The sequence below is a fragment of the Brachyhypopomus gauderio genome, chromosome 7 (genome assembly GCF_052324685.1).
Source record: "Brachyhypopomus gauderio isolate BG-103 chromosome 7, BGAUD_0.2, whole genome shotgun sequence".
NCBI classification, from domain to species: domain Eukaryota; kingdom Metazoa; phylum Chordata; class Actinopteri; order Gymnotiformes; family Hypopomidae; genus Brachyhypopomus; species Brachyhypopomus gauderio.
The window spans coordinates 21,342,301-21,365,126 of NC_135217.1; the positions used below are offsets into that span (position 1 = coordinate 21,342,301).

Genomic DNA, 22,826 nt, shown 5'->3' on the forward strand with positions numbered 1-22,826 from the left:
ACTCTTCTGCAGTTATGCTGTATGTTTGCGTTCTGCGTATCGAGAGACAGCTGCTTACGGGGGTGCTGTGCTCAGCTGGCGTGAGTGCTAATACCCACATAAGTACGACTGAAGCAATGTTGTGAAAATTCTTGGTAATGACATTAGTTCGCCACTCTGGACCCAACCGTGCCGCCCTTGGCCAGCCTTCTGCCGAGCCGCGGGATCAGTCCGGTGGTGGTTGGGGGGTGACAACAGCGGGATTCCTGCTGCGAACTGACTGGCTGGGGAGCAGCCTGTACAGTGTGGTGGTGGTCCTGCCACAGCTAAGAGGTGATCCAGACTGACCGCTCAGCGAACTCCTGTCCACCCCGGGGACGGACTGTGCTGTCGGGTCGGTAGTGAAGACTGTCAGTCAGAGGGTGTTACGGGAGAGTGGACCCAATTCTCTCGGGCACTGTTCAGCAGGAGGGCGGCCCGATGTCTGCCAACACTCAGCAGCTGCACCTTGCTGGGCTTCAGAGGGAAGAGTATTAGAGAGCTGCCCCTACACAGCTGCCTCTACACAGCTGCCCCTACACTGCTGCCCCTAGACAACTGCCCCTAGACCACTGCCCCTACACACTTTGACCAGTGCCAACTATCCAGTGGCCAATGGTAATAGTGTCTGTGCATATATAGTCAGTCTCCACTATTTATTTAATCATCCTCCCATATCCATTACCTAAAAATGAAGCCAACATGCCTAAAATATTTCAAAATAACACCATCAAAATGTATCTGTCAGAAGTTATACAAATCAATTTTGATACAGCACATTATGTGGCACCTTACAAATAGCACAGACAATATGAAGGGCATAAATCTCTCATCCGCAAAATAATAAATAAAAATCACTGTAAAATGTTTTCACCAAAACACAAACAGGTTTCCAAAAACACCTTTCAGTGTGCTTTGAGAACGTCTAAATGAGATATAAACATTTATTAACTTCCTGCCCTACTTTAAAATGAGAAGCAGAAGGAGGTGTGAGATCCTCAGGCAGTGCGTGCTACAGTCAGGAGCCACGTTAAAGCTTCTTAGCATTCGGGGATGATATTCGAAAAGTCTGTCTGGAGGCCTCAGCCTTTGAACACACTGCTTCAAACGCGCGTGGCCTTAATTAAACCATAATATATAATATTTTATTGATGTCTTGTTGCATCTATAAAAAGTTCTTACTATAAAAAGAAGTTTTTTACAACATAGTAATCATTTCTCCATAAATGGGGTGATTTTGACAACAGAGCGAAACACACTTCCTTGACTAATCACACTGTCCTGTGCAGCATGTGACCTCTGCTAACACAGAATACTCCAGAATGCAACCGTTCCGACATTTCAGAAGGTCATGAGAAGCACATTGAGAATCACACTGCCCTGGTTTTACATGTCTGCTGCCATAACTTGAGTGGCTCGACCCCACACCTCTGTGTACTGGAACATCCTGTGATACAGGCCGTCAAACACGTGCGCATTACAGCCGGTCCGAGACAAGCCTCTCGCACTTATGCCGAGGGTTAAAGGTCACTGTCCTGTTAATCAGCACTGATGATACTCACGCCTTCACTCTGATGGGCCTGATGTTGGAGGACACCTCTACAGACCACACGAAGCTAGGACAAATGTAATTAGTGTTGTGATCAACACAGCTATGCAGAAGAGCCACAGATACAGTTTTGGTCTTTGATGAACTGAAGAACATATTTCTATAATAGATGCAACCAAACATCAAAGTTTCTTTTGCTCCTAAAGGCACTAATCAATACGGAGGAACCAGAGTGAGGAGCTTCAGGAACACACAGTCTATCTTACAGAGCGTTTCTCGGCATCACCTGGTATGTGTCATCACCCTACTGGCTGAAGAAGGAATAATAAATAAAAAAAACAGTTTTAATGCACAGCTGGAAGAACACCAGAAAGGCATAATGGCGCTAGGCTACTCGAGCACGATGCGTTCCAGGGGTAAACACTGGGATGTTTTCCTGCTGTTTTGTCCTCAATGGATAAACGCAATGAGAAATCACAGCATGTGACAGTGCCTCCGGTACCACAGAAAGTATTAATGCATGAATGCGTCTCTGAGGGGGGGGATCATGGGAGTTGAGGGGCGGCAGGGGCCCTCGCTGGCAGGAACACGTGCACCCCCAGCTGCTGCTACACCCAGCTAGGCGGAGGGGTGAGCCAGTCACATGACCACACCTCGTTCAAGCCGAGACCCACGCTAGTCAGTAGAGAAGGCTGCATTTGTATGTACACATTTCTATGTACACACTAAAAACCTCAATTCTGAAGTCCAACTACTCCCACATGGACACTTATTTTAATAATGTTGGTGGTAATTTACACCAGACTTTGTTGAGTCACAGAGACAAAGGTTTTCACCTGTCGGGACCACGTGGTTGTGTTTGGGACTGAGGTCTGCTTGTTTTCGGGCAATTTCTCCTAAACAATAAGCACCTGCTGCTCTGCTTGGACAGGATGAGATCCGTTGGGTCTGAGATTTACGCTTCACTTTGTGCTCATGGTTGTTTTGAGCAGAAGTGTGAAATCGTGCAAGGGTGAAAAGCTCACACAGTCCACATATGAGTAAGCGCTGGCTTTTCTCAGAGAGTGAACTGATTTGTGATTTCAATATACAGAATTATTTTAAATTATGTAGGAAGTAAGGGAGAACACTAATGTTATAACAAATCATTATGAGTCATTACACATTTTTTGGCTGTAGAAACCAAGACGGAGTATCCATATTTGTCAGCCCAATAGAAATAATCAGTCATAACTGCACAAACAGATAAATAAATAAACAGTCACTTGTGTGTGTGTGTGTGTGTGTGTGTGTGTGTGTGTGTGTACAAAATGTCACAGTATATCTCACTGGATCCCTGCACATAATACTGTGTCCCTACTGATTCTCCACACAAACAAAGAGACCTCAGCAGATCTTCCCTGTAGCCTCAAACAGCTTCATCTGGAACCTCACATACATTTGGGACAGCGTCTAATGCATATTCTCCTAAGAGTAAACTGCATTACATACATGCATTAAAATTAGATTACACACAAAATCTATATTTTTTCATTGTTTTAAAGAGACTACGTTAACTGAGCCAAACATAAGACAGCTGCGATTTCATCATCGAATTCTTCCATTATTTAAAATACCATAATTCTTCCAAAAATGAACATATGGGAACTGCATACTAGAAATGCTAATGAGGATATGAAAATTGGAAGCAATTTTGCATAAGTTCTGTATAATTTAGTTCAATAAAAAGGGCATTTATTCATATTTAAGGGTTCATTTTAGTATACATTATGCAGTAATGATATAATTTTATTAGAATATTTTGTATGAAATAAAGTAATGGTTTAGCAAATAATTCTTGGTGATCTTGAGCTGTTATATCGGTTAAGGCCAACAATCCCTGGTCCTGTGCAATGACATTTTCTTGCAATAAAATTTTATCTAAAATAACTAATTTGGGGTTAATTTGCCCTTGAAAGGAGCCCATTGAGTAAAGGTTGTAAAGGAAAGCACTATGAAGAAATATAATATGTGGGACTCAGTTCATTTGATTTAAGCCCCAGAACAAGAAAGCTACATCATTGCAATATTCAGAAACTTTCAATTATCATTAAGGAGAATATAATCTATATGAGATTTAAGAATACTGTACCAAGGTAGTAGTTATTTTCACACATTTAATGGTAGAGAGGCATTACTGTGTTTATGACAATTTCTGTGTAACACTGAAAATGATCTGCTGTCTAGTTAGATCAACAGGCCTACAGACCTACATTAACATGAAGTTGGGGTTAATCTAAATTCATAAACCAAGCCCTTCAAGAATGGTTGTAAGTGCTGATCTAATCTATACTCATCAATCAGTGCAGACCTCTTGTAGCTTTGTATTTGCTCTAAGAAAACATATAAAATACTGTTTCTAGAAATCCAGTTCCACCATGGCAGAGCTGGAAGGATTCATTACTGCATCTGAATGATGGCAATTTTTTAATTACCAAGATGTTTCCTAGGGAATGTAACAGCAATCCCTTACGGTTTGCTAAAAATATCAGACGGATCTATCGGATGCCTCCAAACACACAGTTCCAGTCTTGAATAGTTCAGTTCACAAACATGTAAAATAGCATGAATGGACTTCCTAGCATTCCCTGGCATGTGAATTTAACAAGCAACTGTCTACGCAATCTCTTTATGTTTTTCCCCACGATTATTTCATTGTCCATATTTCAGAGTTTCCTGTATATGCACTGAAGCACTGAAAATTAAAGAAAGAAACAAGTGATATATATACATTATCAATTAACATATTTTCTACGTTAATAAGCAGTGCTACTAAAGAAAATGTTATGGCTAGCAAGAAAACCTCTGTATGATGAATAGATTTCAAAAGAGCTCCAGGGTGGAGAGCCGCGTTATCACACAAGCACCATTATTGAGATAAACGGCACAAACATATCAGCGCCATCTTCTGCCTCCTCAATACTCACCACACTGATCAGATTCCATATTCAACCTAGAGTGTTTCATTCTTCAATCTAACAGCGCACCAGTGGATCGTGAGAAAACACTAAAGTCCTCACGTTACCGACGCTTTTCATGCCCACTAATTGATCAGGGGCCGAGGGCTTTATTTATACGTTAAGATAATGGGGGTCATATTGTCCCTCCCGCCGCAATCTCTTGTTCACTCTCCTGAGAAAACGACCTCCACTTTCTTCCGGGTTCCATGAGATGTAAGGCTCCCCTGTAAAGGCATGATAACTGGGTATGTCAAGTAAATGTAGCCAGCATTCCCACCTTTAAGCTCCCTTAACCCAGGTAGTTTAAACGACTCGGATTTAATCCGCATAAGATGGAGTTGTTCTTAATCGCTGGGGGACCATGAGACCACTTATGGATTTGGCTACTCATTGAGCACAATTCCAGGTGGGTATTGGAGCTCTACTCCTAGGCTAATTTAGATGGTTGCAAGGTTCCTTTGCTTTCTGGTGGGAACCTAGCTGAGAAAATTGATAAGTGGAAATGGACAAATGGAAATGTGAAATCAGTGAAAAAATATGACTTTAAGGTTTTTGTGCAGTTCTGGGTTCTAGTGTTAAGAAGTGCCCGTGTCTTCTGGGCAGTGTTGACAGAGTACTGTGAGTCAGCAGACACTCTGGGATTGGATAAAATATTCAGTTGTTTTAATGACGTGACCTGATGATGTAACTAAGATGGAAACATGCTGAGTAACCTTTACATGGTAGTCTCTTGATTGTACACAAGAAGGAACATCCCATCTGTGTACATGATGGCACACCCACCACACACACACACACACACACACACATTAAATGGCTTTGTGATGATCCTACTGGGCAAAACACAAATTTCACAACACCACTGCCAGTAGGTTTCCCCAGCTCTTATAGAGAAAGGTCATACATGGACTTTTATAGAAGTTTGTTCTTTTTAAATATCTACTAACTGAATATAAAAAGAATGCTGGTTTGTTATCTTTATTATATCACAATCACTATTAATCATTGTCATCACTTTTTTAAACTACTTTGGTCTTGCTGTCTCTATTCATGAAAGAGGAGTGTTTGTTGTGATGATGTGATGAGCTGTCTCAGTTATAGGCTGTGAAACCAGCTGTTTTTGAAGGTTAGAGGCACAAATTACATTAATTCTGTTTTTGTTCCATCAAGCCCTTCTCTATTCTGCTTTTGAATATTTAGAGTATACTACTGAATGGAATGCAATTTTAAAATTGGGCACACATGGCTGGATCCTGATATTTTACTCTCAAATTACTGTAACATAAAGCAAATATAGGTCTACCAGTGCAGTAAGGGGAAACAAGGTTATATTCTTGATGGCTCTCTATGACAAACCTTTAACCCAGAATATTTTTGTATAAAAATATCTATATTTATGTAACTATTGGTATAATACTTTTGAAGCTATGAAAATGTTATCTTATTTGATAGTACATGACGTTAGAACAGTCCACAGAATAACCAGTACAATAAAGATGGTCTGAGGTTTGGACAGAGCATATACTATTAGTGTTTTATGTATTTGGAACTGGCATTAGTGTAGTTCTGATAACCCAGGCCTTTAACTAGACAAATCTTTATGCAAAATTCTTTTGCAGTTTCAGGAAGAACAGACACAAAAATTATGATACCATGTGTCAAACAAGGAAACTGTGCCTGGGGAAACAGGAACAGAGGTTACAGCCAGAACTCACTGACTCACCAGAAACTGTGTCATCAGCCCTCCTTGAGCTGTTATTTGTAAAAGGGCAGCCATTTTGAAAGACTGCAAAAGCACACAGAATGGAGGTACAAACGCAAAGACTGAAACCTTTAAGGAGTGCGAAGAAGACAACTCCATTTTATCTAACCCATCCCAGTCATGGTAGACAGAACATTCATACCAACACTCACTCTAAAGGGGAACATTATGCTATAGAGAATATGGGTAACACACCCTTCATTATTTGTGTTATGCTCTTTTGTATACTTTTGTGGTGAACGCTCTTTTTGCAAAGTCGTTTGTAAGCTTGTTGTTATAAACGATGTCTATATAGAGAAATTTAAAGGAAGACTTAAAAATATATTGTCAACTGTAAGCAAGATAGAGAGGGTCACACTTCCATATAAGATGACCTACACTGTGTGGCGTTTCAGTTGCTCCGGTAATGAAAGCCAATTTCTTATTATCCATTAACAGAAGCTGTAAGCCTGTAAGGTTAATCTATGCAAAAAAAAAAAAAAAAAAACGGTTTCCGATTAATGTTGAGTTGGCTTCTTTTGTTCTGCTAAGTGCATGTTTATGATCGGTTTCGTTTTCGTCACTTTCATTAAAGGCTTCAGAAGTTCTCGTGTCTGGTAAGGAATGCTAATGTGACGGAAGCAGGGAGGGAACGAGACACAGGTGTGTGTGGCCGGACTTCCTTTATTCCCAGTCACAACACAACAACGGAAAGCTCAGTGAGGAGCTGGCACGACACGAAGTACAAAAATAAAGTCAAAGTGCAGGAGGGCTGGAGGCGTGTAGACGCGGCGGAACTTAGCTAGGAGTACGCACGCTCCAGGCGTCGGCAACGCGCTCGCGAGGAGAGACGCAGAGCACTGGATGGGGATGCCTCTTGCCTTATACAAGGTGTGTGTGTGTGTGTGTGTGTGTGTGTGTGTGTCCATTGGGCTGGGTGCCTGCTGCACTTCTTAATAGAAGAGTCAAATCGCTGGTCTCCATCCCCACTCTTACTACATCACACCATGAGTAGCACTTTCCACCAGATGTTGTTCAACTTTGTTGTTGCTGAACCCATTGTGTCACTGCTGCCTACCTTTGTACACTGTATTTGTAGCACACATTGCCCTAGTTTTTTTGTTAGACTCTTAGCATTTCTCTTTGATTATTTTTGATGATCTCTTTTAATCGAGCTACCTACATGAAGCTCAGGAACAAATCGGCAGGGGGATTTTGTTCAGACAGATACCCAGAGTGTGCAGCATTGCTACAGAGATCGTATATTATGGAAAGCATTGTAGGGATGTAAGGATGAAGATGCAGAGAACTCACCCAGAAGACCCACACAAGTAATTTCATCCCAGCCTCATATGCCGTTAGTGTGGGAAGATGAGAAACATGGGTTGTGTACAGAGAGCCCGATCACGCCCAATTAAAACAGGCCAGCACGGCCTGGGGTCACTACGTTCTCTGATCCGCTGACACTTCGCATCGTCTGCCGAGTGATATTTAACGTGGAGATGACATGACATTTCAGAACAACCAGGGTCTCCTCAACCACCACTCTTGTTTTCCAGGTGTTGTCTTGACAACACCGCCAACCACACATTCAATTTCACCCCTCGCTGTGTAGTAAACCGAAAACTGATCACAATGGCATAATTGCTCAAAAAGAACAGTTGATAGGGCTCGTTCTAATCCACTAGCTCTGCTGCACGCAGAATCCTCTATACTGCCTCACATTAAGAAGCACAGGAGCCTGAGGAAACCGGAGATCGAACTGGCCACACAGCTCCCAAAGATTATTACATACACTAAATACACACTATTATCACTCCGCCTTAATAATCTAGAGCAAGGGGTGACCTTTGGGAGTAATCAGAGACTGAAGAGCTCATTTGAGATCTGGGAAAGATATGGAGCTGTTTCCCAAGCTTTTTAAAAATTCTCTATTTCTTTCTCTCTCACTGAGAAGCAGTAATGGTGTCTAGTGGAGAGATTCCTTTTCCCTTCTGTCCCTCAGACATTCCACCCTGACAAGGCCTGAATTCTCACGGAGGCCAGTTCTGGACGTGCCCTTCATGTGAGTGCTAGCGCTGGGAGATGCAGGCCAGCGCTACCCTGTTGTTATAGGACTAGCTCTACGACGGAGGGCGCGTTGAGCACGTGCACCAGGTCTGCAGTTGCTGTTGGTCAAAAGCAGGCCAGGTGAACCCAACTGTCCCTGAAAAGGATGTGCATGCGTGTATGTGTGTGTTAGGGAAGTTGCACTACAGGAGCGTGACAGCTTGTAATTATTGGACATCTTATTTGAGTGCCATACTGTATTCTTTGTGCACTGTGAAACAAATACCCTCCCCCCAGGACCCCCAGGACTGGAGCAGAGACAGCAGAGACAGTGGACAGTGATATAATCAACCCAAACACTCAAGCTCTGGGCAGGCAGGAATGAAAACAATGAATAATTCAGAAATCAGTGATACATTCCCAGTGTTCTGGGTGAGGACGTGCCAACATACACGAACCGGGAGGACAAAGGCAGGAATGTAATGTTGTGTCAGAGTTACGAGCTCATTTAAGTTTGAGATGAACCTGTGTGATTTCATCGTGATAAAAATGGTTAAAGATCACCAGTAATTTTTGCAGATGATAGTTTCACCTTCGTGTCTTCACACTGAACAAAGCTTGCTTTACGAATAAAATGGCACAAATAATTAATTCCAGAGAGACCATAAAAATGATGTACATAACACAAAAGGGAAAAAAAGGAAAATGTGTTCCTTATCTTCAAAGAGCTTTTCAGAAATTAAATTGAAGTACATGACAGGAAAAAAACAGTGTCTGATAAGCAGGACAGATAAAAATAGGCTTTTTCTGCAGAGATTGCTTAGATAAGATACTGAGATCAGGAGCATGTGTGTGTGTGTGTGTGTGTGTGTGTGTGTTTGTGTGTGTGTGTGTGTGTGTGTGTGTGTGTGTGTTCACAGTCCTCCCCTCTCTCACCTACATGATCGTCTTCTCTTTGCTCTCCCTCTGTCTCTGTTAATAGGCCAGATGGACCGGTCTTCGGTTCTGGCTGTCATTCAGGAGATGCTTCTGGGCCACACACAAACCTTACGCTTTGGCACCATGTTTTAAACATGACTCACATTAATAATTGTTTAAGCCATATGATTACATATTCAGTTGTTTTTATTTTTCTTCCATTTGAAAATGAAGCTCAGTCACCCGGTTGTAAAATAGCACAGGTTGGCTTAGTTTGCAACAATTCTGCTAGAGTTAAGCTTCAACTTCATTCAGTATTACAGGAACGCCATTACACAATTTAAACAAGTGTCTGCAAGGTATATCTACTTTATCCAAGAGCTCTCCATGCTTTTAGGTCACTTCTATGTGCTCAGACTGACAGTAATGTCTTCTTTTTACATAGTTTTGTGTGTGTGTGTGTGTGTGTGTTAATAATACATAATGCATAAATCCATTAGTTAATGCACTAATATGTATGAATAAGCAACATTTACATATAGATAAATTGTACCTCCCTGAGAAGGTTGCAGTATTAGGCTAATGTTTACGCTTCTCTTGTGTTTAACTGTGTTTTTGTATGCGTCACACTACATGGAGCGTATCATGTCATTATGCTTCTCCTTAGTCAAACCTGATTTTCTTGTATTTGTGTTAGTTATGTTTTTGTTAGAGATTCTTTTTTGTCTCCACATGCTTTGCCCATGATAGCATTTACAGTGAGAAAAAGACCAATAAACCCAACATACAGAGGTTAGAGGACTCTAGGGCAGTGAATCACATGACCACGTGCAATAGTGCTACAATGAATCTTAGAATTGGCTATAAAATGTATGGCAGCCTAGAAGGTACATCTATATAGTGTGTGTACCTAATAAAAATACTTAGCATATACTAGCTACACCCGGTACTGTCATAAAACATCCAACAAGAAGTTGTGGATATTAGCCTAGTGATGAATAAGAGATCTATATCAGCCTCTTAAGTTGGACAATGCATGGACAAGAATGAGATATATTTGCTGGCCTTCAAAAGATGTATATTCAAGCCTTGTACAGTACAGTTTAGTCGAATGATTAATGTGGACCTCTCAAGCGATAATAAAGTACTATTAAACAGACATGATAAACTAAACCTGCATTTTATATACTGAATTGCTCAATATTGGATTATTTATTGTGTTCATTAAACATAGCATTTAGCACAGTGAATAACAAAGCTTTAGTTGTTCCTCCCCACCTGTTAAGGCACCAAAATGAATCTTGGGTTCAATAATGGGATTATTACATCAGAAGGAGTCTCATTAATCATTTTGCAATTACCTAAACGGATGCACATCTGCTCACTGTACCATGCATTACCACGCCAGTAAAGTCCTGGGGCTATGACTCTGATATACTAATGGTCTTAGTTCTCTGGTACAACTTACCTTCTAATCTCCTGGAGCCATCTTTATAAGACTTCCAGGAATGAGACGGCTCATCAGAGATCAGTTCTTACCTTTCATATCATAATGAATAAGATGAAACTGAAGAGGTGAGCTGATTATAAATCAGTACTCTCACTCTGGCAAACCTTCCAAATATAGTACCAGAAATTCACGAGATGGTTAATTTAACCCGAAAGGCAAAGAAGCAAAGTGGTTAGGAAAACTGGCAAAATATTCACTCCTGTTGGATAGCTGTCTAATTGAGCAAATCTCGAGTTGTGAAAACATCTCCAAAGTTTCCAGACAGGTCTGTCAGCCAGTTCCCACCACCTGCAGGGAAGAGCATCATGGTGCAGTGTGTAAATGCAACTACCCTCAGAGATTACACAGCCACTTATCTGAGACCACAGCATGAGACCATCCAGTTCCAGCTACCATGTCACGGCCCTGCATCTGCAGAAGGCCAAGGTAAACAAGTGTGTACACACACACACACACACACACACACACACACACACACACACACACACACACACACACACACACACACCTTTGATTCCAGAACTCTGTCAGACTGCCTCAGAAATGGCACAGTGAGGGGATCCGAGGTGCATGATAACATGCCCAATTATCTCACACAGACACTCTTTGCTTTGTTTCTTTGTTTATGTTGAAAAGTAAAAAACGAAACTGATCGTGTCAGATGGTTAGAGCTCTGCTGGCTTATATAAACAATTGTGTTTTGATCTAAGCCTCCTTTGGCATGAAAATAACTCTTTAAACTTTAATTTAGGCTTACACATCCAGTCTGGAAAACACAGACAGGTCTTCAGTACCTAGAGATCTAAGGTTTCCAATAGCCCCTAAGGCTGAAGAAGCTATAATTCTCCATTTCCCGAACTGAAAGTAAGCTGCCATGTTGTGGGATAATCGGAGCTGGACCACTAAATGACAGGAAGAAGAGGAGGGAGAGAGAGAATCGATGACCCACAGCATCAGACGAGTAGAGATTCATCTCAGCAAAAGGAGACCTCTCGACTCCTTCAGCCCTCCTGTGACATCTGGACCTAGCCACCATTTTAGATTTAATCACATCACATTAGAGTGTGTGTGTGTGTGTGTGTGTGGGGAGGGGGACGACTGGTGGGCAGGGTTAAGAGACAGAGAGAGTGTGTGTGTGGGGGGGGGGGGGACTGGTGGGCGGGGTTAAGAGACAGAGAGAGTGTGTGTGCCGAATCCTTTCCATTTGGATTAGCTGTAATCAAATGGGGGCTTGAGTCAAAGCACCCAGCTCTCATAGTTCCATCTGTCTATGTCTCCTGACTGAAGCTTCGAATACATAATTTAATAATTTATCAATCCGTGTAATGAGTACTTCACTCAGAAATGCCCGCAATACTGAAGAGGACTGTTACGGTCCAGCTAACATTATGCCAATGAAGTCATACTAAACAAGCTGACTTATCACTGACAGGCTTCTTTTTAAGCCACCAGTGTCATTTCTGTCATGCAGTAGTGGTTTCCTGACATGACTACAACCAAAACACATACACAGGCAACAAACAACAGCCAAAAACAAGAGATTGTAAATCTCTTCACATTTCTTAAGTAGCAGTCACAGCCATGTATGGCCCATCTATTAGTAAATGATTGCAGAGCAGTGAAATTGTCTGAATTGGCGGACTGAGGCGTTTATCTCCAAAGGGTGTCCTGATGCTGGAAACTGGCCTCAGCTCGGAGAGGTCTCATGATTGAAACCCAAAGAGCTGCGTTCAAAAAGACCTCCCCGCTAGGAGGAGGATCAAAAAGACTCAACAGGAAGTCCTGGCTCCAAAGGCCGCATTTCCTCTGGATCAGACGCAGACTGACTCTTGGCAGAGATGGAAGAAAATTTGAAGAGCATTGGGGGGTAGTTTAGGAGAAGCTTCAGTCATTTTTTCCCCCTGTTGGTTCCTTCTTGTCCGCAGTGCTATTTATTAGTAATATATGATAGCAATCAACATAAGATGAGGCTTTTGTCGGTCCTCTGAGGAGCATTAAAGATAGAATTACAGAGAGATTTTAATGAAGAAATTGACATTGGTAGCCATTTTCTTGACACCCCCCCTCCCCAACATCCCAATGATAACTATAAATACCCTCTTGCCCTGTTCGCGACTAATCAGTTTTGAACCACAGTGTAGCACAAGACTGAATTTAATAAAGAAGTGTCATCTGACTTAATCAATCACAAGTTGTGGTGACAGCTCTGGCTGATGAAATAATATATTCCTTCAACCCCCCCCCCCCCCTTGCTTCCTGCAGAATCTATTTACAGTGTTAGGAAGGAGCAACGCGTTCTCCATCCTCTTCTCTGGTGTCATGAAGCTTCAGAGGAGGAGCCCTTCTACAAAGCTGGGATGTCAGCGCAGTGCTAAGGAATGAGCTGTTCTCTCTTTCATAACGATGGTCCGTTTGTGTCAATGGGAGCACGACTGGAGGTGCAGGGACACGGGGGGGGGGGGGGGGGGGGTGCATTTCCTCCACAGTCTGTGAGCTTGTAAATACCAGCTGGACCACCCCAACGAACCAACATATGCACAGATACATCCGCACGCTCACGAACATGCATGTGGTACATCAGAAAAAAAGAGAAAAAGCACAAGTACACAAACACGTGCACACACACACACACACACACACACACACACACACACACACACACACACACACACACACACATACATGAACACAAACAGTTCCATTCACATAAGCACGTAGGCACACATAAGCATGCCCAGGCATGTGCACGTGCACACACACATGCACACACACACACACACACACACACACACACACACACACACACACACACACACACACACACACACACACACACACCACACTTTCACAGACTCTCTCTTTCATGCTTTCAAAGTGAGATAAGCCAGAGCATTAAAGCCACATAATGAGGGCGAGATGATTTTAATGACATTAATATACACTTTGTTCTACTAGCAGACACCTCCATCACTGGGGAGGTATCACATCAAATCATATCACATCAAGCCAGAATGAGAGCTACAACAGAGGGCGTGGTGGAGGTGATGGGGTACATCTACACCCTCCGTGGTTCATCAGAAGGATAAGAAGAACCAGTGACAACTGACCTAAATACACATCACACACACACACAAACACACACACAACGTATGTGCTACAGCATGTTTGCTGTTGTCATGGAAAAAGTGGGGAGGTACAGAGATCATTTGAATCTGAGTTTACAGCAATTTCTGCATAACACAGCACTTCCCACGCATATGGAAACTGTGAACAGACTAATGCGCCCTCGTATGAAACGCAGGCAGTTCAAACGCAGGCGTCTGGACAAAGGCTGCATGAGAAGTAGAGGGGGATAGAGAGACAGACAGACAGACAGACAGACAGAGGGAGAACAGAGCAAAGAAAGCTCCTAACGATGCAATGCTTAATGTAACGTGGTCGTCACACTGCCGTTGCCATGACTACTGCTGTCACCATGGCGTAAAGAGGTTTGTACCATGACTGACAGCTATGACGGCAAAGTAAATCCTATCCCCTCACCTTGGGGGGGTCTCCAATCTCCATTAAAGCCAGGTTGCAAACATATTGTGTGTTCACTTGGGACAGAAATGTCCACATGATCCAGGCGGGACAGGAAGCGGAAAGACAATGTGGGACTCAGAGGTATAAGGAGACCCCCCCCCCCCCCCCCCCCAACCGTCCCCCTACTGGACATCTACATACCTTTGGAAAGTAGAGGTGGAGAGTTGGGCATTCTGAATAAAGTTAGGCATGTTTTGTCTTACAGAGAAAATGCAAAAGTTGTTCAAATAGTAAATAAAAATGGTTGAGGGGGCAAGTTAACGCTTCATCTTATTATGAAGGTAATTATGCAAATAAGACCATGCTAACTGGGCCTTCTGCCATTCCCTGTTAGCTAAGAATCAGTGCTAGTATGAACTGTGAAGTGCTCCTTTGTTGTTGATCTAATTATGGTGTGATTGGAGATTAATGTGTTATCCACACACTGTTTAATACAAGCACTTTGCTACACTAAAAGGGGATGTGCTTTGCTACGCTACATGGCCATATAATAAGCATCAGGAATATCGACCAATCTGCAACATCAAAGCGATCTGAGATGTGATGGGATTACTGCATTATTTAAATGAATACAGAGCGAACATCAGTTCTGACCAGAAGCATGCAGGGAGAAGATGTGAACAAGTGGCACAATAATGAAAGAAAAGGCCTGCTTGGTGTGGGCTTGTGTCAGCTGCCTGGGGTGAGCTATAATTGGTGCAGTAATGGAAATGAAGTTGCGCTAGCTCTTGAGGCCACCGCACAGGCCCCTTGTGCTGTGAGCAGTAAGGTGTGAATATGAAGAGTGACACAGCTCGGCCACTGGGTGAAGGGGTCGTGTGATCGCTCTGGGCCAGATGGCTACGGGAGGAGTGGCGGGTGGATAAAGGCCTGCACTGGCACTTGCGTCGCTTTCATGATTTTGGCCCCTGGAATTAGGCCAGCTGTCAGGAAAGGCGAGAGCTTCCAGCCCGATCGGTTGAAGGAATGTAATGGCTCGTGAATGTTTCCGCCGAGCACACCAAGGACGTGGCCTCCCGTCGGCAGGAGCGTGAATGTCGGCTCTGGTCGTCATCCTTTCTCAGAGCGCGCGGCTACATATAAAGCGGTTTGATTGTAACTAATATTATCGGAGTCTCAGCCAAAACAAAGCTTTGTCAGAATTGCGTAGTACTGTGGAGGAATGGGAGGCTTGTTGAAAGAAGGACGGGCCGTTGCGTGGACTACAGGATGAGTAGACAGCAGGGTTAATTAAGACACAAAGATAGAGGCAGAGCGAATGCAAATGAGGACCTGAGAGAGAGAATGCGGAGATGGCAATAGGAAGAAATATCTCTAGAAACAGAGAACGAGGAAGAAAGAGAAAAAGATTATGTCCACTGTCTGAGTCCTGGGGGGAGGGGGGCATGCCTGACTAACCCAGGAGCCTGTCGAACACGATCACCTGCAGCCCAGCTGACACTGACATTAGAGGCCCCAACATGTTTAAGGCTACTGGGACACTGTTCTGGTAGAACCCAACATTCAAGCCTTGGGACGACGTTTCAATCACCTCAGGAGCCATTATCATTAACAGTCTCCAGCACCCAAATGGCAAAATTAACATTTCCTGTTTGCTCTACAGAAGCAAACACGGTCATCTATTCCCTGAGTTCAAAATGTACTCTTACTGATGTGAATTCGGTCTCCAAGATCCAAAGCAATGCTCTAGTCAGACTAGCCATTGGTCTTTGACTAAAAGAGATGGCAGATAACAGAATCACTTTTAAATGCTGTATAGTACAAGTACAGCACAAGTGATCCAACCACCCACCATTGCGTCCGTGCCAAAAAGTGAGCTGTCCAAGTAGGCATTGTTTCCGTAGGCAGATGTTTAAGTAGGCAGCATTTCTAACCAGAATACATCCACATAAAGCAGATTATGGAGATGCTCTAGTTAGATCATAAATGCTAATCCATCAGTGTATAATACTTAGTTTGGTCACAAACTAACCTAAAATGTAAAATAAATGCTGTGTGGGTTTATATTAAGAAACACATTTTATTCTAGATGTTATTCTACATTATTCTAGAAACAGCAGAGAGAATTCGAGTAACGTACATAAATGGACCTCTCTAGGAACAAAAGGTGTGCTTGCATTCAATCATGGGAATGTCTTAGTGGCCGAGGAACCATTCAAAGGTATCTCAGTAGGCAGCGTATTTAAGGTATCTGAGAATTGGGACAACCTATGTGTCGGAAGCACGCACAGTATGACATAAAACGCTGTCTATGTGGACAGCTCTCTAGGTTTTGGGACAGACCCATTGTATTGGATCTAATAGCTATGAACAGCTACAACAAATATCAGGCAAATGACACTTTATGTCAAATTCTAGGCTTCCTATGCATATCACCCAGAACCCATGAATCACAGGGAAGAAACTGTACAAGCACAAACCCCTTTAGCCCTTCACACAACGTTATTACCTACAGGAACTGAAGCAGGATTCACCAACTAATAAATGTCACAGCTCTCAGATTGCATTCCTCTCGGGCCACTGAAAGTGGTGTCATGTATCTCACAGGACATGAGAATGAGACATTTTGAATGAATCTGGGCTTGTTTCACTGGGTTTGTACCTACACAATCCTTTTCAAAACCACTCGGCCTGGGTGGATAGCAGTGCTGGAATTTCTACTACTGGGACAGGTAGGACTGAAGTGAGCTGAGGTCTTAAAACATGCACCCATCATCTGCCCCACAACATCTGCCCCACAACGTCTGCCCCACAAAGTCTGCCCGGTTTTGAAGAAGATCTGATTTTACCTGAGACTAAGACTGAAGTGTACACACTCGTCATTTGAACAACGATGCATTAAAATAGCACTATAACAAGATTGAACAATTTTGAAGCCATACAAATATGATTGCAGCTGTCTAAATCTTGAATAAGAAATAATTGGCCAATACTCTTATTTTATTATAAACATCTATCAAAAATCATCTATAATCCATGCAGTGCTGCAATATCAGTAATGACTTGGCCTTAGAGTAAGCCCTGTTCTTTAGATAAAAAAAAACTCTTTCTGAGTGAGGGAGCAGTCTTTCAAATGCCTGTATAATGAGGAGATTTTAACATATTATACTGTCTTAGTTTTGTAGTGAAAAACTGGATAATGTAATTTAATATTGTGACCTTCAATAGCGCCAGAATAGGGGTAATAGTTTGGCTATGAAAAGAAAGATTAAACACTTACAGTGCCAGAGGAGATAAGAAAAGCAGAGAAAGACATCAACCATCCCTAGCAAGAATGGATTTTACTCATGGATTTCGTTCACATTGTAATGGCGTGTTATCGTTGAGCTAGAAGAGTTCAGAACCTCACTGAACACTTTCAAGGAGAATCATGTGTTCAGACTACCAGACAGGGCCGGAGTGGGACACTTTTTCAGCCTGGGAGTTTCATGTGCAAATCCGGCCCAAAATTATTTTTCCCTCCCAATCGGCCCAAACTAGAGACTGACATGAGCCGGCCCATCGGGAATCCTCCTGAATCTCCCGATTAGCCACTCCGGCTCTGCTACCAGAGCTTTAGCAACAGAATGGGTCTGATAGGTGGAGGAGATAACCCTGTGAAGTAATGACCTGAAAACTTAATCTGTGCTAAAATCCATGTTCGCATCTCTAGTGATTTACCAGTGCTAAAAAATCATAGACTTTAATATGGAAGTTCATTGACATTTGCATACCGTGTCATTCCCAAAGGCAGATGATTCTGTGCTAATCATCATCACCTTTAGGGATTGCAGGTGATTCCAGCAGCAGACAGTAGAGCAAGGTGTACCTGTGACAAATTCAGAGTGGATAAAATGTTTGCATTCACCAAAAACTGTAGATCTGGCTCTTAGGGAGATTTTGAGTATCTGTTTTTTTACTGCATAGGATTTTGGACGGGGTAAGTACAGTGATGATGCAACACAGAACTGGATCTGAAGACCCACTTGTACAACTCTGTTAATTTGCAAGCCATGTGACTAGCATTCCTTTAATTTATCCTCAAACACTGACCAAAGCTCTCCTCTTTGAAATGTACTTAAGGCAACCATAAAAGAAGAAATATTTTTACAAATTAAAAAATTAAAATGCCTATTGAAAACCTCCAAAACAATAATGAATTCCAAGACAGCCATGAACATTTTTATTAGCTGTCTCAAAATTGAAGGATGTTGCCAACGGTCTAAAGTAGTAGACAACCAATTATATCCAGAGAGAGTTCAGTTGCCTCCAGATATTGTGAAAATGAATATTGTAAAGAGTGATATTAATATGCTTTCACAGAAATACCAATTTGAAAGGGCCAGTGACACAAATACACACTGGCAGATCTGAAACAAATGTTATCATGTCCTCCCAGCACACATATAAAATGTTTGATTTTTTACTGTTCCACTGAATTTCTATTCCTATTGCTCAAAACGGGGTTGCAGTGTTCCCCGGGAAGGGTTTCTATTGATTAGCTAACCTTAGTCCATGTGGCATAAAGCTTGTACTCCTGATTGCTTCCACTTTCTTTCTTTACTGTCTGTTATGTTTTAGCTTTATGAACAAAGCCACTGTCACATAGGACCATGTAATTGCAACACACTGCCATGACCAATGTCCCAGGTCTACATGCTAAGGCAAAGAGGAACTGAACTTCTCCAGTTATGAAAAAGATAAGGAAAGAAAAATGGCCGACACTCTGTAGCAGATGTGAAGGCAAGGCAAGTTTATTTATATAGCACCTTTCATACATAACCACGTTTCAAAGTGCTTAGGCAGCCATTAGTGCTCAAAAGAAATCGGACTACATCTCCCAGCTACCCTGGCGAGGACTGTGGAAGACAGAGGCAAGGTGATCATGAGCTTCTCTTATTGCACAACCACAATCAAGATGCATAGGAGACTCCACGCAGTCTCCGCATTAAGGACGGAGGAGACGTGGTGTGAGGACAGAGCGTCTCTTGGCTCCCGTATGTCCCCTGCTTGCTGTGGCATGAGGATCAGGGTCAGGTGACTACACCTGATGAGGTGCAAAAGCGATGCTTCCAGCAACAATCAACCTAGCAACCAGTCGAGCGCACACGCAGCCACGCTAATGTTTCTGGGTTAGTGCAGGCTTGCGAGTAAGGGACGGTCAAATGACATTTGTAGGTTTTACCTTGGGAAAGCTTTGAGTCTAAGCACTTCTTAAGGAGTCTGTGAAGAGGCAAGAATGCAAGGTGCAAACGCAGTCTGCATTTATTCATTACAAAGGAGTCGGCATTGACATTGTGAAGAGCCCTACAGAGATATATAGACCTCTGACCCACCTCCTCCGCTAGTGAATGAACACTGTAGATAAAAATACTACTGGGAGAGAGAGAGAGAGAGAGAGAGAGAGAGAGAGAGAGAGAGAGAGAGAGAGAGAGAGAGAGAGAGAGAGAGAGAGAGAGATTCACCAAGAAAAACACCAGCACCAGTTATGGGTTTTAGACAGATATGCTAAAAATGTGTTTGTTTCTCTAAAGAGAAATTTGTGTGAGAAGCAGAAGGCGGCTAAATGATAAATTTGTTAATGTTAGCGTGATGGGAGAGCTCTCATTAGCTATTTGTGTGCATTATGTCAGGGACAGAGGTTTAAAACTGGTGTTGTTTGTGACATCGATCGATGGCTGTGTCAGTGTTCTCCGTATACCAGTGGCATTTCCGGGGCAGTATTCACCAGCATTTGAATGACCCTTCAGAAGTTTCCATGAAAAATCACTCAGCTTGACATCTTGACTCAGAGTAACCATGAAGTTTAACACTTTCTCAGATGGCCGCATCGATCATGCATCCTTGTGTGTTCAATATTTGCTGAATATTTCCCTGATGGCAGAGCAGACAGAATGAGAATGAGGATGGTGAGGTGAAACAGGGCAAGAGTTGATGAGAGAGTCTGGGGGGAGGGATTTAATTGTTGCCCCTAAAATGGGACGGAGGACCCTGCTGGTTTCTGGGGCAGTTCATATGTGGGGACCCTGGTAGATGCAGTAAGGAAAGGGAAAGAATGGGCCAATGGTGGAAGTTGACAAAAATTGAATGATTGAATGAAAAAAGAATTGAATGTTAGAATACCGATGTCGCCTCCATTTTTCAGCATTTGTGACATTTGAATGTGTGTGACAACTGTTTTCGAGTAAATAACACTTAGCCTTTTCATAAGTCATGGTCTACATCCACACAGTCTGCTACAGGTGTTGCGTTTGCCCCTAAAGTTCACTATGAATGCCATTGTCTTCAAGCGCCGTCTGAAGTATGTCAGAAAAAACAGGGGCCACGACCCTCCTCTCTGAGCGTCTCCATCAACCGCAGATGGCAGATATATTGTGCCTTCATGAAAGCAATAAAAGAGAGATGAACCAACTCCCTGCAGTTTGAGGCGGGGTTGTCCGCCAGATTCATTATGCATACAACACATTGTGCGGCACGACCGCCCTGAGCACTCTCAGACGTGCAATAACCTCATCGAGCCGTCTGGGCACTAGGACCCTGGATCCGGCTCCGGCTCCACCGCTATATGAGGGGCCGCTTGATCCCGAGCCACCTGTGCCCCGCCCCCACGTGAGCCGAACGACCTGCTCGCCGTTGCAATCAAGCAGCGCTGTCTTTCAGCAAGGAAGTTGCTTCCTCTGCGCTGCTGTGTCTCCAGCGGCGCCGCGCAGCGCGCGTCCGACGGAGCGGCGACTAAAACGCGAGCGAGACCGAGAAGGGGCTGCGCTTGTCACGCTCCTCCTCACAGCGCTCCGCTACTTTGATTTCACGCTATAAATCTCGCCCCCTCTAACCTCCTTACTCAGCTACATCCTCTTTTGAAGTAAAAAACCCCACACAAGCACGCAGACAACAGGGCATCGTATCAGCAGCAGATGCGAAGACCAAACCGTGCCCACATCCTCGGTCAGCGCCTCCAACTGGCCAGTCGCTAGAAACGAGGTGTAACACACACCAGGCTACCGTCTTGGAGTATGGAGACTCTGACACTTAAAATCACTTCATATCAGGGGACACGGTTTTTCTCTCTGCATGCAGAACTGAAAGGGTATACCTGAACAGTGAAATTAATTACACCAATCGGTCCATTATGAAACATACCCACTGTTTTGGTGTTAATAAGCACATCAAATCCACTTATTTTTAAAGAGATTGTTTCTAACTCTGTTAGTCCGTGCCTCAACACTTCTGTTCTAATTTAGTTGTAATTTACTCAAGGATACTCAAGTCAGCATACTCACATATGCAGTGTAACCCTCTTTATGATGAAGAGCAGCTCAGCAGTAACTAAGAGTACTAATATCTGAGTCATCTGCTGAGTTATTTGGGACAAAATTAGCCAGAGTTCTTTAAGTGTTAAAAGAGCACAATTCCAAGGTGGCTCAGTAATTTCTTAATTTCACTATTTTTTTATATCACATTTAAGAGGGCCAGAAATGGATCTACTCAGGGGATCCATTTAGTCTAACTGCACCAATGTCCTAGTTATGGTACGTCTGGAGTTAGAGCAGCGGTAGTCATACCTGTCTCCCAGAAGTATACTGGCTTGCTGTCTCCTGAGGTTTGAGCGTGGACAGCGTGGACTCCACAGAACAGTAAGAGCAGTCTCCACAGGCACGGGATGGTGAGCCTGCACACGCAGGCGCTCAGTGGCCCCCTGACCCCCAGCCCCATGATTCCAGGTAACCCCGCAGATCCAGCCAGTCCGAGGAAGAAAGCGAATCCGACAGGAAGGTGAGAAAACCGAGGATGTCCTGCAGACAGACGTAGAGTGGCGTGCTTCCTGGATGTCACTGTGGAGAGTGGGGTCAATGTCCCGGGGAAGGGCTGAAGTGGTTGGGGGGGCTCCACGCGCTCCACCTGTCTTCCCCAGTCCCTCCTGCTCCGACTCCCAGTGGTCCCAGTAAAAGGGAGCGCGCTCCAACTGAACGATGTGGAGCAGCGAGCGCTGTTCCGAGACCTGCTACTGCCGCCACTGTTCTCCAACTACTGCAGCTAACCGAGGAGGCACCTCCTCTCTCTCTCTCTCTCTCTCTCACACACACTCTCTCTCTCTCTCGCACACTCTCTCTCTCTCTCTCTCTCTCTCTCTCTCTCTCTCTCTCTCACACACTCTCTCTCTCTCTCTCTCAGCCCCCACCCCCTTGCCTTCCTCCTTCACTCTCCCTCATACGCTCTCTCTCCTTCCCGAGCTCTGAGCAGGAGGACGTTCACTCACTCCAAGCTCCTGTGACGCTAGAGGAGACAAGATCAGAGCAAAACCTCCTCTGTCGCTAGGGGAGAGAGAGAGAGAGAGAGAGAGAGAGAGAGAGAGAGAGAGAGAGAGAGAGAGAGAGAGATGGAGAGAGAGAGAAAGAGAGAGAGAGAAGGGGAGTGGAGAGAGAAAGAGGGAGGGAGGGAGAGACACACAGACACAGAGACTAATGGGGGAGGAAAAGAGAT

General features: G+C 43.6%; 1 protein-coding gene across 1 annotated transcript in view; it reads right to left on the reverse strand.

Moving 5' to 3' along the window:
- Positions 1-22,589, reverse strand: part of thsd7ab (thrombospondin, type I, domain containing 7Ab) — a 70,042-nt gene extending 47,453 nt beyond the window's left edge. Inside the window, exon 1 of the mRNA XM_077012551.1 lies at positions 21,908-22,589. Coding sequence (XP_076868666.1) covers positions 21,908-22,058 — 151 coding nt within the window. The 5' untranslated portion in view covers positions 22,059-22,589. The remainder of the gene's footprint in view (positions 1-21,907) is intronic.
- Positions 22,590-22,826: the final 237 nt, after the last annotated feature.